The 15,800-nt window shown below is 37.9% G+C and overlaps 1 protein-coding gene across 7 annotated transcripts in view; it reads right to left on the bottom strand.

Moving 5' to 3' along the window:
* cdc42bpb (CDC42 binding protein kinase beta (DMPK-like)) overlaps positions 1–15,800 on the bottom strand; it is a 109,527-nt gene that overhangs the window by 29,125 nt on the left and 64,602 nt on the right. For all 7 annotated transcript variants that reach the window (XM_052096330.1, XM_052096331.1, XM_052096333.1 and 4 more), the window contains exons 8-17: positions 14,133–14,381; positions 12,603–12,837; positions 11,051–11,170; positions 10,655–10,788; positions 7,095–7,337; positions 3,265–3,375; positions 2,519–2,766; positions 2,160–2,265; positions 1,926–2,050; positions 858–963 (exon numbers count right to left, since the gene is read on the bottom strand). In XM_052096330.1, the coding sequence (XP_051952290.1) occupies positions 858–963; positions 1,926–2,050; positions 2,160–2,265; positions 2,519–2,766; positions 3,265–3,375; positions 7,095–7,337; positions 10,655–10,788; positions 11,051–11,170; positions 12,603–12,837; positions 14,133–14,381 (1,677 nt within the window). The remainder of the gene's footprint in view (positions 1–857; positions 964–1,925; positions 2,051–2,159; positions 2,266–2,518; positions 2,767–3,264; positions 3,376–7,094; positions 7,338–10,654; positions 10,789–11,050; positions 11,171–12,602; positions 12,838–14,132; positions 14,382–15,800) is intronic.

The following is a 15,800-nucleotide window of genomic DNA, read 5'->3' as shown; positions in this document are numbered from 1 at the left end:
AGGTACCCAAAATTAAACAAAAAACATACAAAAAAACTGAACAAACCTACTAACTAGATTCCCTAAGAGAAGAGACATTTGAGCGAGAAGGAAGTAATGATAAATCATCTTTCAAAAAGAAAAGTTTTGTCTGTATGTTTGATAGAAATCATCTTTAAAATCAACAAAACCACAACATAACACTTCAGTGAATTCAATCTGATATTTTTTATGTAAATGATCCAAACACAGGAAGTTTATGACATACTTTACAAAACTGCTAAACTCTTTGACTTCTGTTTGTACCATATCCTGAAGCAACCCTGCAATTAAGCTAATTAGTTCAACTTGAGGATAAGCAAATCTGACCACATCTCTGGATGATGGCTTCAACCCAAACCTTTTAGGCAACAAATCAGTAGATCCCTCTATGGCAAAAACAAACAGCACTTTCTAGGGAGAAAGGAGACTGACGCCAGACTCCTTCCTACAATTTGTCCTTAACCTCTTTAATGAAGGATATTAAATCAAATGTGACCTCCATCACCTACAACATTAACATGTCACTCCCCTTCAATCAATTTCTTTAGATTTGCTATTTAAAGCACTCAACAGAACATACTCATCTTGGTCTTAATTATATCAGACCACGCTGTTACTGTGCTATGGCTCAGAGGAGTTCGAGAGAGAGTTTGATTTCCACAGCCTCACCCTCTCTCTATCATAACTGAGCGCCCTATAAAGCTCAGGCACACAAGGCTATAAAACTAGAACATAGAAGTAGATCAACTGTTTAACTGGTTGTTCAGTTTGAACGACTGTGATTATGCAGATGTGTAAGCTAAGCCACTATCTGAGAATTAGTTAGTATTGTTTACCAGCGTTCTGGATCCCAAACTGGAACTCCGCAGAGACTCCAACTCTTCTGTCATCTTTGAGGCCAGAGCCTGTAGGTAGCCACGGGCATCTTTCTCATCGCTAACCCTACAAATATGACACAGTCATTACAAATTCAACCATTGAACTGCTATATGAGCAAGCCAAGATTAACATTATGTCTAGGGCTGTCAATCGAGTAACTGGTTTAATTATGATTAATCTCTTTTTTACATTTGTATTAATAGCTTTTTTTCTAGTTAACATTAGGAGGCATTCAGTTCCTTTTTAAAAAAAAAAAAACATCAAAATGTGTGTAAAGGTTGGTTTCAGCAATTAGGTTCAAGGAATAGTTTCACTCATCATTTACCTCTTGCCATCCCAAATGTGTATGACTTTCTTTCTTCTGCTGAACACTAACGAAGATTTTTAGAAGATTATTTCAGCACTGTCGGTCCATTCAAACCAAGTGAATGCTGGCAAGAACTTTGAAGCTCAAAAAGCACATAAAGGCAGCATAAAAGTAATCAATTCAACTCCAGTGGTTAAATCCATGTCTTCAGATGTGATATGATGGGTGTGGGTGAGAAACAGATTCATATTTAAGTCCTTTTTAACATAAAATCTCCTCCCTGCCCAGTAGGTGTCGATATGCACAGAGAATGCATAATGCCCAAAACAAAAGCCGAATGCAAAAGTTGAGATTGATAGTAAAAAAGCACTTAAATATTGATCTGTTTCACACCCACACCTATCATTTCGCTTTTAAAGGTCGTATGGATGACTTTTATACTGCATTTATGTGCTTTTTAGAGGTTCAAAGTTCTGGCCACCATTCACATTCACGCATTGTATTCTTCTAAAAATCTTTGTGTTCTGCAGAATGTAAGTCATGCACATCTGGGATGGCATGAGAGTGAGTAAACGATAAGAGAATTTAAATTATTGGGTGAACTATCACTTTAACTTAGACAGTCCTAATTATTTAATTTAAGATATTTTTTGTTGAATAGCTACAAATGGACTTTGAACATTGTACAATTACTGCATGTGAGAGATGTCTTTCTCACCATTGGATAATCTCAGCGATCTGTGCCTCCCAGTGTGCTACGCTCTCTTTTTTTGAAGCCAGATCCTGGAGCTCGTCCTCCAGCTGCATGTTCTGAGCTGTCAGCTTGTCCACAAAAGTACAGAGCTGCAGGGGAGAAGATTTCAGGATCAGCATCTAATGCCCACCTTAGCAATGACTATATCTCCAACAGACTGACACACTCATCTAGCCAAGTGGAATAGCCAGGTCTTACCCTGTCTGTTTCTGCAGTGAGTTTACGGTTTTCCTCAGACACGAGGCTGCGTTCACGCTCATACTTCTCCTTCAGGGAACTTACGGACTCATCCATCTCAGTTTGCCTATGGAAATAGAAACAGGGATGGAATTAGTCTTCGATATGGGTGTTTTAATGGCTGATATTATTTTCAATTCACTCAAAACTATCTGAAAACACAAAATGTTCATCATTTCTGGTAACATCTCGGCCTGATAACCTCTTAACAGGACAATATTTTTTCTTTTGAGTTCTGGCCAATATATTGGTCTATCACTATTTGGAATCAAGTCAAATGTTTGCTGTCACTTTTGCAGATAGTTTGCGGTTCAGCTTACCGTTCCCTCTTGGCCTTTTCCAGTTTGTCTTTAAGCACCAGCAGCTCTTTGTGCAAGGACTGCTGCTGGCCCTCGGAGTCATGGAGCTCCTTCCTCAGGTTCTTCAGCTCTGTAGTGTGACTGGCTTCTCGCCTCACAAGCTCCTCCTCATAGAACAGCACCTTTTTATCCAGCTCGGACTTGACCTTGGTGAGCTCCTGCTGGGTCTCCGAACTGAAGCTTGAGGCACGACCGGTTCCCTGCTTCACCTGAGGATGATACAGAGAGCGAGAGAGTCTGACACAGATATATACGTATACAGGCAGACATATATACAGATAACAGAACTGAGAGCAGTGAAAAGGAAGGAGAGAGTGCAAGGAGGAGAGCTGTTCTCCTAGACTCATGCAGTTGGTTAAGACATAAAATTAAGGAACATCCAGCTAATAATAAGTACACAGGATATCACAAGCACGGCAGAAGGAACTGTAAGGTAATGTATGGGGTTAACAGGATGAAAGGAGAAAGCCCACTAAGAGGTACAAGAAACCCTCCCTGAGGAAGACAATGGCTGAATGGCTTGCTTTTAGTTAACTCTGCATATTAAGCTGAGATAGGAGAAATTATTTTTACATCAAGTCATTTTAAAGTAATTAACTTTAAATGGCCCTAAAAATATGAATCAATTTTTCTGTGAAACATGTGATTCACCCAAGAAATGCTGAAGTGAGATACATAAGAAGACTAAGAATGATGTGATCTCTGACCTTGAGTGTTTCCAGCTCACTCTCCAGTTGTTTGGAGTAGACTTCACTGTGCTCTCTGAGCTTACGCTCCTTAGAGGCTTCGGCACACGCATCCTCCAGCTGAGACTCCAGCTACCACACGCACGCACACACACACACACACACACACACACACACACACACACAAAAAGCAATATGAATGACATGACAATCTTGGCATAACTGACCACACACACACCCTGCCTTGACCTTACACTATTGACCTTATTTTTCAACATAACTAGGGCGCCACAATTACAACCTAGAATGTGGACCACATCCGGTGTAAGTGACTTTCAGCTATTTTAGCAATACAAAAATAATACATTATGCTGCTTTATATTACAGGCTGGCATTATTTGTCACTATATTATCATTAATCACTATTTTCATAAACGCGTTGGTTCGGGGCGCATATAGTTTTACCGTTTATCGCATTTTGTCATCGTTTCATCACACACTGTTGCTCAGGCAGAATTAATGAAATCAGGCGCCGACACAGACAGACCTCCGCGCCATCTGACATGCCTCCACAAACTTAATAATGAAGCAGCTGGTAAAATGCTGCTTCAACTTTTGGCACCAAAACTGCATCTTGAATAAGTAATAAACATATTATTCTCTCAGTTCTTGTCAGAGAGCGTTGTCTCTTTCTTAACGGTGCAAACAGACGCATTCAGCATGGCTTATGATCGGGGACTAAAAACTAAATGTTTTTCATTTTGGTTTGTTCTGAGCAAAAACTGCACTTTTTTGTTCCGGTTCAGAAGTTCCACAGCCTTCATTCCAAAAGGTTACTGGTTAGAACAAAATAAAAGTATGGTAAATAACGTTCTTTTTGAAATGACTGTACTCTGTGCTATAAGGGGTGGGTGAAAAACAAATTGCAGTGTTGCCAGATCTCCCAAGAGAAACAAGCAACCTGGTCTGGAAAAACAAGGCCAAAATAAGCCACCAAAATAGGCAAAAAATAAGCTATTAATTATCTTCCTGTGTGGTGGATTTGAAGTGGTGTTGTTCAAAAGATGTACTTTAATAAACCCTCTGGCCTTTAGTTTCATGAAAAAATTATAAGAACAAAACTAACCAGTTCTTAATTTTGTCATCAGATCAATACTTTAATTAGGAATTGTGCTTTAAATATGTACAAAGCTTTTTTTTCTAACAATAAATGATTTTCATTGCACATGGATTGGATCTGTTGAACACAGGTCAAAATTTTAAAGAGAGCCACAGTAAAAGATCAATAGAAGATAAAAAGATCAAATACAAAAAAACGTGTAATAACGTGATTGATAAGAAAAAAAATTATTTTGTACTTTGAACTTCAAAACAACAGAACTCACATATTATATTTATTTACTGTATACAATAGAATGTTACAAATGTATCCTATGCATTTGATGGGCAATTCTACAGAAATGTCAACCACAACATGGAAATATTGTAACTTTTAACCAAAGGAACAAAACTTTTAAATTCTGTATTATAGTTCATTAATAGACAATACCGTCCAGACTGCTAGAGGGCGCCGATTGCTCACACACCGCTGACTGAAGCGCTGAATGCAGACTATTTCTTTTTAAAAATCGCCTAAGGACATATTGCGATTTCGATCTTAATTCAATCAACCATGCAGCTTTAATTTACATTTACATTATGCATTTGGCAGACACTTTTATCCAAAGCAACTTACATTGCACTTATTACAGAGACAACACATGGTGTTGGCTTTGGGGACATTAATAGTTATGTGCTTTAGCCCACTACGCCACCACCACTCCAGTATTTTATAATTTAATGGATATCAGACTGATGTCAGAAGTCAAAGTCTGCTGGTTTCAAAGAGTTTGGATTGTTTCCCTCATCATGTTTAGGTGAGTGCCACTTTCACAACTGTCACGTCCTTTTATGCCGTTATTTCTACATTACCGTGAAAACGAGAAAGAATAAAAAATAATTAATAAATGTTGTTAGAAGTGCCAAACCTTATCCATACTGTGGCTATTATTATTTCTAGATTGTACATTTGAATTCACAGAGTTTTTACAGTGTGTTTTACAAAGTTCTTTTTGGGGCCACTGTATTTGACATCTCTCATTTTGATCTCAGAGAACCGTACGTCTTTCGGGACTAAAAACATCCTGACATCAAGCCTCTTCATAAACAGAGCAACATTTCAATTTGTCCTAAGACAATTCCACCCAAACTCTGCAAAAATAAATGTGTCAACACTAGAGAGAATGAGAAGGATGACAAAAGAGAGGAAGAGGGTGTATAAATGGGGAGAGACTGGTGGTTGAGAGTGTTGAGAGGCCAGTGCTTTCCCTGTTTCCCCGCTCCAGCTGCAGTCAGCAGTGGGCCTACACTGCGGTCAGTGTCGCCCATCTGGCTCCAGTTAGCCACTGAGGTCCAGAGGAGGTCATGGGGTTCATGAGGCTGGTCTGCAGGGATAGGAGGAGGGAGGAGGACCGGAGAGGACGGGTGTGAAGACATTCCTGCTATCGTCTAGGGAGATCTGAAACTGTTGTGCTAAACTAAGGAGCTGGATTCCCTGCCTCTCCCTCACGTCGTCTCTCTGTGGAGCGTGAATGATGAACTTCAAAAATGTGCATTCCAAGGCCTTGTGCTGCATCTGACTGTGTGCTCTGTCAGCCCCAGGGGCTTTAACATGTTGATGCTGAGTAATAAATACCCAATGGGAGCTGGACAACACCACTTTGGAATAACAGGATGACACATACAGGGTAAATACATCTTCCGGATTGAAAGCCCCCAACAATCCATCTCCATTTGGTTCAAAAACAGATCTAAAACTCATGCATTGACCCTCTTTAATCTTGTTTCTAACAAGCATGTCACAGTTGCTCAACCAAAACAGTGCACCTGCATTCACACCTGGGGGCTGCACTAAATAATTGACTAGTTGATAAGTTCTGCCACTACTTTATGCATTGAATCGCTGTCGACTAATTGTGGATCACATGGACAGAGCTTTCTCTTCTTATGTCCCAAAATATTGGAACTCGCAAACAAGTGCTATTAGCATGGTATCAACACATTTATTTAAATCAATCAAAGATTTTTTTTAAGAAAAGATTTTGCTTAATTGGTTTATGTATTATTTATTATTATTATTATTATTGGTTACATTTTTGAATTTTGTATTATTATTATTAATATTACTTTTACAATTTATATATTTTTTGAATTACATAGCTTTCTGGAAAACTTTATTCTGACTGGTCAATCACGGCATCCAGCAGTCTGATACTTCTAAATAATGACTGCACATCTGGGGTGATACCAGACCGGTCAGCCGGGTATTGCAAGTCATCTTGTCATACCGCTTGTATTCTTTACAAGCGAATACAATTATTTCAACAATATTTCATGTCAGTTTATATTCCAAGCGGTCTTGCAAAAAGCGCGATAATGTGCTTAGGAGGTGGAATTCAGCCGTTTCTGGATTCTCTGTGGTATCTTTCTTCTTGCATAATAAAGATTTCAACTCAAATCAATATTTCATTCACATTTGGTAAATAGCCATGTAATAAGGAGAGCAATAAATATGTAATAAGTATAATAAATTGTTAAACAATAATTCTTTGTCTTTGATGTTAACTCTTCACAATCTTGTGTATTTATTAATATACATTGCAACTGTACATTTAGTAACTTGTTTATAATGATTGTTATCTATCTATCTATCTATCTATCTATCTATCTATCTATCCATCCATCCTATTTTTTGAATAACAAGTCAATTAGTAAAAATGAGTAGTCATGCAAGCCCTCCTCCCACGGCTCACCTCTTTGCGGGCCTTCTCGGTTTTGCGTACGTCCTGGCGCATGGCGTCGATCTTCTGCATCACCACCTCCATCTCCTCCTCCTTGTCTCGCAGCTGCCGTGACAGACGCTGCTTCTGCGAGCGCAGCTCAGCCATGCGCTCGTTTACCTCAGAGAACTCCTGCATGGCCAGCTTCCTCTGCTGATGAGCGTCTTTCAGCTCCTTGGTCTGAGACTTCAGGCGATCCAGAGACTCCACCAGTTGCTACAACAGGAAAAGAAGACAGAGAGATGAACATTAAGTCGGAGATGATGATAGAATGATAGGGAATGGTTGGGACAAATAAAAATGAGAAAAGATCAGAAAATTGTAACACAGAAACAGCTGCACTATAGAGTGTGAGAAATATAGGTGAAGGAGAGAAAAAGTGCAACTGCATCCAGAGATAAAAGATTGAAAAATAGGCTGAGTGAGAAATAAAACTGTCAAGAGAATTGGGAGTGGGGTGTGCGCAAAAAGAAAGGGACACATGCTTAATATCTAACTGCTTTTGCTGCCGTGCAGCACATGTGAAATTAACACGAACAAACCTAACAGGAAAATAATCTTTCAACAATAGCAGGTCCCCTATTCAATTGGCTATCAAACAACAGCTTTGGAATGCTTCAGTGGGTATTAGCCAATCAGGACTCCGGGTCAACAGTCAAGTGGAACGGCCCAACAAATCAAATTAGCTAAAAATGTGATACACGTTGAAAATTCTGACCTGCCCTTTGTGAGGGGTGATGACATTAATCTTGATGAAGGGGCCCAGTGTTTATAAAGTTCCTGACTGAATAAGGCTGAGGGACGTATATAGTTCAGCGAGAGACAGGAGGACAGTGGCATTAGGCGAGTACAGGAATAATGGGTTTTCAAATTTTTTGGTGTCTTCAGTTTGGTGGATGGCAGCATATTATTTGATTTTTAATTTGATATTTGTTAGAGAGTACGCTACTTTTAAAGTAGAGATGAACTGATATGAAAATCTTTAGCCAATACTGATTAAAAAAACAAAAACATTTTGGCCGATGCCGATATTTTGCCACATACCTTATTTTGTCATCAGAACACTTTTGCTCAGGACTTATGTTTTAAATTTTTTTTTTAAGTATTTTCTCTGTTCTAACAATAATAATAATTTCCAGTGAAAATGGATTGGGTCCGTTGAACACATGAAAGGTGAAACATTTATAGGAGAGCCACAAAAAATTTAAATAAAAAGTCTAATTCAGTTAAAAACAATAAAAACTCACATTTGACATGTTTGAATCATGTCATGACAATTCCACAGAAATGTCAACCACATCATGGAAAAATAAAAAGTCACCAAAGGAACAAAATGCCCTTTTAAGGTTTATTGTGGTGTACTGGATAATGGAAAATACCATCCAGACTGCTAGAGGGCACCACTTGCTTATACAATGCTGAATGAAGCACTGACTGCAGTCTATTTTAACATGCAGCCTTTCAAGACCTTATTGTGATTTCAATCTTAATTCAATAAATCATGCAGCCTTAATGGTGGATACCATACCAAAGTCTAAGAAGTCAAAGTTTGCTGCCAGTTTCAAAGCATGTTGGATGGTTTCCCTCATCAAGTAGCCTATAGGTAAGTGCCACTTTCACAACTGTCGTGTCTGTAGCAACGTTTTTCCTCAATGTGAGAACGACAATGATTATAAATGAAATATTACATGTTCTTAGGAGTACCAACCCTTCTACATTCTGTTGCTATCATTATTTCTGGATTGTACATTCAAAGAGTTTTTACAAAATATGTTGATAACTAATTCTAAATGAACCATTGGTTTTTCATATTGCTGTTTTCATGCTTAAAATCGATTTGCTGATTTCATGCTTATTTGCCGAGTTTTAAATCGGTCAAAAATTGGCCAATACATTGGTGCATCTTTACTTTGAAGAATACTTTGGTTAGGATTTAATCTGACATAAGGTGTGTGTGACCTATTTTTGAAAACATTTAGCTGATTTAATCCTCTTCAGCTGACGTTTGACTCCACTGAAAGAGTTTCTTGTGACGCTCCAGACTACAGCACAGTAGGTGGCGATAATGTACTATAAGATGGATTGCCAACAGCCAATACACATCACAAGAAGAAGAAATTCTTCTTTCTTGCCTGTGACAGCATTAAAGATCATGAAAAAAATTAATAGTACATAAATAAACCACAATGGTGTTAATGTCGGAGTTGCTGTTGTGTTCGGTCAATAGCTGTATTGCATTGTTAGTGCTGTCTTGTCCGGTACACAGCGATGTTATATTTACCTGATAGCCTACTATATTGTATAGTAAAACAAATTTACAGTAAGAATAATACATTTTCGAATAAAACATATCATACAAACAAATATAAAAGCCTATAAATTAGGGGTTTACATTTTTCAAAGAGCCACTTTCTACCACAATCATTGTAAAAGACAAAACAGATATGATCAGTTCTTTTGTCAGAGTCAAAGACACTGTCAATTGCGTGCTGATGGACCGACAGCTATGCTTAGATATTCTTTGTTGTTTATTTAATTCGTTACATCCTTTTGCAGTTTATTTCCCTCTCAACTGTGCTGTGCTTTAGCAATGCAGAGAGCTACTGTAAACACTCTGGAAAATGGACACCTTACAATTCATGTATATTTTATAGCCTACAGAGACATACATATTTAATGATGAAATCATAATGCGGCCCACAAAATATGACTCGAGGGCCACATGCGGCCCGCGTGCCACGTGTTGAGTAGCGCTGGTCTAGATGTAGAAAATAGGCTAAATACCGGCAATAACTAAAAAAAAAACTCATATATATAAAAAAACCAATTCCAATAAATATCTATATCGTTTTATCGCCCAGCCCTAGGAAAAACTATAATATTTTAGCTGAGTTGTGTTGTCCTCTCTTTCAAACTCAGAACTATTTGCTCTATCGAGTGATCACAGGAGTCATAAATCGGTCAGACAACTTTCACACTGAATGTGCTCAAATGGCTTCCAGATTAACTGAACCCCAGAACATCATGTTCGACTCAAAATGAGCCAAGAAACGTTACAGTGTTATCTGTACTTTTTAAAAGCAATGTAAGAAATCCAAGGTTAAAGACTGGTGCCTGTGCTGCGATAACAAAATCCTGTATTTACTTTTACATTCATTAATTTAGCAGACACTTTTATCCAAAGCGACTTACAAATGAGGAATAAAACATAAGCGTCATAAGGTGGCAGTAACATAAGAAGTGCTGCAATACAAAGTTTAAAATTGCTCAGAAGTACAAGAAGGGAGGAATTTGAGAGACAGGGTAAACAAATGGAGTGAGAATTTTATGAAGAAACAGGTTTATTTGTATCATGCACAGTATGTGATGCCAATGTAAACTTGTTCTTGTTTCAAGGTATTCATGAGGTTTGTTCATCTCAGTATTTCTGTACAGGAAGCAAATGTAATTAAAGGTTTGAGGGGCTGAATTTGTGGGCATTTATCTTCTCTCACTATAAGAAATAGGTGATTAAACTCTCTACTCATTCATACCTTATGGATATCCTCTTTCTCCAGCTTGAGGGCTTTAACTTGCTTGTCCAGGGCTTTTAGTTTGGTGGAGGAACTTTCAAAGTCCTGTCGAAGAGTCACTGCCTCTTCAAGTTGGTGCTCAAGCCTATCAGAGTCTGAGGAGAAACAAGTCACTGAGAGTGATCTTGGAAGCAGACAAACATGCATGGCCACATGAGGCAAAGCATAAAAGTGATAACTCATATTCCTGACACAAACGTAGTTTTTCTAAGAATGAGTGTTTATAGATGTTAATAAATAACACAGGTGTGTCAGTCAGCAGGACAGGCGGCATGCAGTGCTTTGACATGACTCATAACATAGACTTTTTTATATCATATCCGGTTGTATCCTTTGACAGTGATTGCAAGGCCTCACCTGCCAGTTTCTTTTTGAGGCGATCGATTTCCTCATTGAGTTTTTTTATCTCTTTATCACGACCGAGTGTGCCAGCTCCACGCCCAGAGCCATGGAGAGACTGAACTGCCTGAGTGGATTCTAGGAAATTACACGTAGAATAAACATTCATTACATACTCGGAAGACAGTCATAAACATGTGACTAATGAGAGAGATAACAAATGTAAATACTTTTACTTACTACCACCACCTTATAAAAATAAAAACAAATATAATATTTTATTATTTGAGTACTAAATATCTCTAAATGTCTTCTTGATTTTCATGTTCTCTGCTGCAAATAATTCAAAAAAAATTAAAAATTAAAAATTAAAAAATACCCTTGTTGCCAGTTAACCTGTATTTAATTTCACTTATTAGTTAGTTTGCATCGTATTTGCTCTTTGTTTGGCTCATTTGGCTAACTGCTAACCGGTGACAGATGGAATTTTCGCCAAAATACCATAAAGTTCTAAAGTACTGCCTTTAAACAACAGAAGATATGTGAATTTTTTGTCCTCCATTTTATGTGTTGATTAGGTATATGACGGTATTTGGTAATACGGTATATCACAGTTATTAACATGCACAATATTGTTAACATGGGCACTTCAAAAAAACCTTAAAAATTCCAGATAAGCTTTTAGCCAAATTGTTTAGATTTTTCTAATCACATATTAGATTATTTCCCTCAACGAATCAAGATTCACATCTCAAATTTTGTGGTACAATTGATACACACTCTGATGTAAACCAAACCAATGTGGACGAGAAGAATGGCTGTGTGGAAGTATTTTGGTATCCGAGAGATAGTTGGACGAAGATGGTTTCCCTTTGTGTAAAACATGTGGCAGAAAAGTGCCAAGCAACACATCCATCATGTACGCTTCTCTGCGGGACAATCATCCTGAGCAATTCAGCAAGATAAAGTTGTGACAGTTCTGCTAGTTTTTCCAAACTGTTTTTGAAAACTGAGAGACACAGTCCTTAAGAGACTACTAAATAAGTGACAACAAATACTACAAAGAAACAGTTGTTGCCATTTGCAGTTAATATGTAGCTTGCTTCTAAGTCGCCGAAGAGTAGTTCTCTAAAACTCTGCAAGCTACATAGAAACACTTGCATCTTGTAGTAATAACAAAAATAGTTGTAATCAACCCGTTTTTGTAATGTTATTCAATACCATATACAGTGATTAAAGCTTCAGAAATGATCGTGATGTGAAAATGTTATACTGTCACATTACGTTTGTTGATAAGCCTATTTATTTTGCTATGCTAACTATGCACAATTATATGGTTAATTGCATTTTATTATTAGCATTTAGCATTGTTTTTTCCCCTGCTGTCTGCAACCTTAACAGAACAAAACATGCAAACCATTTTTTTGGGTCCAGACACCAGTTTAGAACCACTGCTCCAAAGGATTTACAAAATTAAAAAGAACTCCTGACATAAATGTTTAAAAAAAAAAATGTATACTGTTTTTATGAAAACACTAATGTTTTCCATGAGATGCCCGATGGAGATTACCCTGTAGCCTTCGGTTGAGCTCCTGTTTCTCCTGCTCTAGGCAGCGGATCCTTTTCTCAAAGGCCTCCACCTGCAGACCTCCATCCAGAAGATCCTTCCCAGCACCACCATCTGTCATTGCCACACCTCTCACACTGCCACAGTCTGAAAAACAACTGTCTGTGGTGTAGGTGAAGCCCACAAAGGGTAGGTGCTGTCCGGTGAAACCTGTATGAGAGACTGGTGGAATAATGTCCTGTAGGGTGGAGAGAAAATTAAAAATGAGACACACAGATAGGTCGAAGGTCAAATGTGAACTATTTTACTAGATATGAGGCCAAAAATTTTTTTCAAATTGATGGGAATAAGTATTTAGGCAAAAAAAGGTTCTAAAAATGAACATCCTAACAACTCCTAGCTACATGCTAAAACATGTTATGAACACATAGCTACATACTTAATTTTTTAGCAATGCCTAGTTACATAGTAAAACATGCTAGCATCACCTGGCTACATGTTTACACATGCTAACAATATCTAGCAAAATGCTATCAATGCCTCACTATATGCTAGAAATGCCTAGCTACATGTTAAAAGATGCTAACAACACATAGCTAAATGTTAAAAGATACTATCAACACTAGCTACATACTAAAACAAGCTAGCAATGCCTAGCTACATGTTAAAACATGCTAGCAACTCCAAGCTACATGCTATAATATGCTACCAACAACTAGCTACATGTTAAAACGTGCTAGCAACACTTGTTTACATGCTTACACATGCTAGCTACACCTGGTTACATGTGTACACATGTTAGCAACACAAAATGCAACCAATGCCTAGCCATATGCTAAAACATATTAGCAACATGCTAGAAATGCCTAGCTACATGATAAACATGCTAGCAACATGGTAGAAATGCCTAGCTGCATGATAAATGAGTTCATGGCAAATTTGCCCCATATTGTCAATTGTTGCCAACGGTTTGCCAGAGGTTCACCACTACCAGTGAAATTTGCTGCAAGTTTGCAGTTAGTTTAGATTTTTGTAAGGAAATACCTAGCTACATGTTAAAACGTGCTAGCAATGCCTAGCTACATGCTAAAATAGGCTATCTATCTATCTAGTTGTTTGTTTTACTGTAATGACTGTATAAAGTTCAAACTTTTAAACAAGGCTTTTCCGGCTAACATCTAATTTACCTACTGCACAATATTCATCAGTGCACGTTATTTTAAATAAAAACCGTTTGCCTACAAAATAGTTCATAATAATCTTTGCAAAGCCTCCAAAACAACTTTTCTTTTCAGATAACATCAAGCCATCTTACTTTTCAACCACCTGTCATCTAGACACATTTTCACAATCCTATCAATTCGTAAAGGATAAAATCATTGTGTATTTTTTGTAGTCACAAAAAATACACAATGACTTTGACTTTGCTGTTTCACTTTGAAATGTGTCACTTTACAGAAGCAAAATAGCTTGCGAATGCAGCTTCAAGTTGACTAAACATTCAACAATAAAAGCATTTCAAACAACACTGACCGGGTTTTTCAGTACATCATCGTCCACATCAAAGTTGGAGGTGTCTGAGGGAGAGCTGACATCAGGGATATACGGAGCTTCTGTGTTGCGAATGTTTTCCCAGTCTATGCCGGAGAAGAAGGGGTGCTTTTTGAACTCCTCGATACCCTGTTGACCCAGCCTACGCTCTCTACTGCAGATCAGCCTCTGGATCAAGTCTTTAGCTGCCTCAGAAATGTCTGTGATGTGGGAGGGAAACTGGAAACGCTCCTAAATAGTATAAATTAGACACTGAGTCAACATGGGTCTTGCTGGATTTTCAACTTTGGTAAAGGAATTAGACCATAAATCAATACATGAATAATACTACTATTTTACTTATCCCACAAGTTAATTAGACTTAGCTTTAGTTTGATGGCTATAAATAAACATTTTAAACTGATTAGCTTTGATTTGTGCTTTTTATTTTAGGTTTGTGTCCAAAGATCAGATGTATCCAGGCCATTTTCAATAAACTAAGATTCTTTAATCTCCTTTTTGTTCTTTACACTGTTCTTCAACTGTTAAAACTCAGGTCACCCACATATAACCTGGCACTGTTAAAAAAGTCAGAGCTGGTGTGCTACCTAACAGGCCATGTCTCCATACTGTAATAATGCTTTTTTGGTCATCAAGTCACCCTAGCTATGGGATGGAAATTCATAAATTCTAAAGAGTCACAGTGTTAGGTTAAGTTTGATATGGACAGGAGAACTATTATGAGTGTTTACACAAGTAATGTGTAGAAAAGGTTAACATCAAGTTCTAAGATACTGGATCTGGATCCAACTGAACACATTTGGTTCTATAATTTATTACTCTGTAACATTTCTTGGATGGCTTTCATGCTCAGTTAAGCATGCTACATTGGGGCAACTCATTTGGGTCCACCAAGCAAGTATAGAGATAATGGATGAGCTATTAATTTCAAAGATGCAAATATATGACTTTACACAGTCTTCATTAAGAAAAGGGATTTTTAAATTAGGGCACGCAGACCCCCAGAGGGCAGCAAAAAACAGTAAAACATTATTTGAATACATTGTTATTGTTTCATTCTAACACTATCAGATTAATCACTATTATTTTATTCTACTGACAGCAATGGATTTAAAACTTAATAAAAACAAATCTGCAGATTGGCAGCAAAAAGTTTGAAAAGGAAGGAGGCAGGGATATGATTGGAAACAAGCGAAACAGTCTGGGAACCAAGGTTAGAGTCATAACCACACCGTTCCTTTTAAGTAGGTTACTTCAACGCCGAGTCAGTAGCTGACACTAAGGGAATTGTATACAATCACGCCATGCTATTGATTCAGGTCGCTCAACACGAACCAGTCCAGAGAATTGACATGAGACATCTGTCTCTGAGTAAATATCTTGAACAGAGACTTCAAAAGTGTTTGGTTCAAACGCCTCAAATCCAGAAAGGGCCAAAAAAATAACAGCTGTAGAAGCCATATTATGGTTCACACGCATCCTTGGTGAGGAGACATTGTACCTCGGAGCATAAAACCGGCTTTGCTCAATACCCAACTGGAAATGCCTTAAAGACTGCTGCTCGCATCAGCATTACGGGTCAGAGGACACATGGGCTCGCCTGTGCCCACCAGGGAAATAATGCCACCAACCCTTGGGGAGCGGTTGTGC

This window comes from Xyrauchen texanus, chromosome 28, assembly GCF_025860055.1.
Source record: "Xyrauchen texanus isolate HMW12.3.18 chromosome 28, RBS_HiC_50CHRs, whole genome shotgun sequence".
In the NCBI taxonomy this organism is placed as follows: Eukaryota; Metazoa; Chordata; class Actinopteri; order Cypriniformes; family Catostomidae; genus Xyrauchen; species Xyrauchen texanus.
The sequence above is the reverse complement of the archived record's forward strand: the minus strand, read 5'-3'. Positions and strand labels throughout refer to the sequence as shown.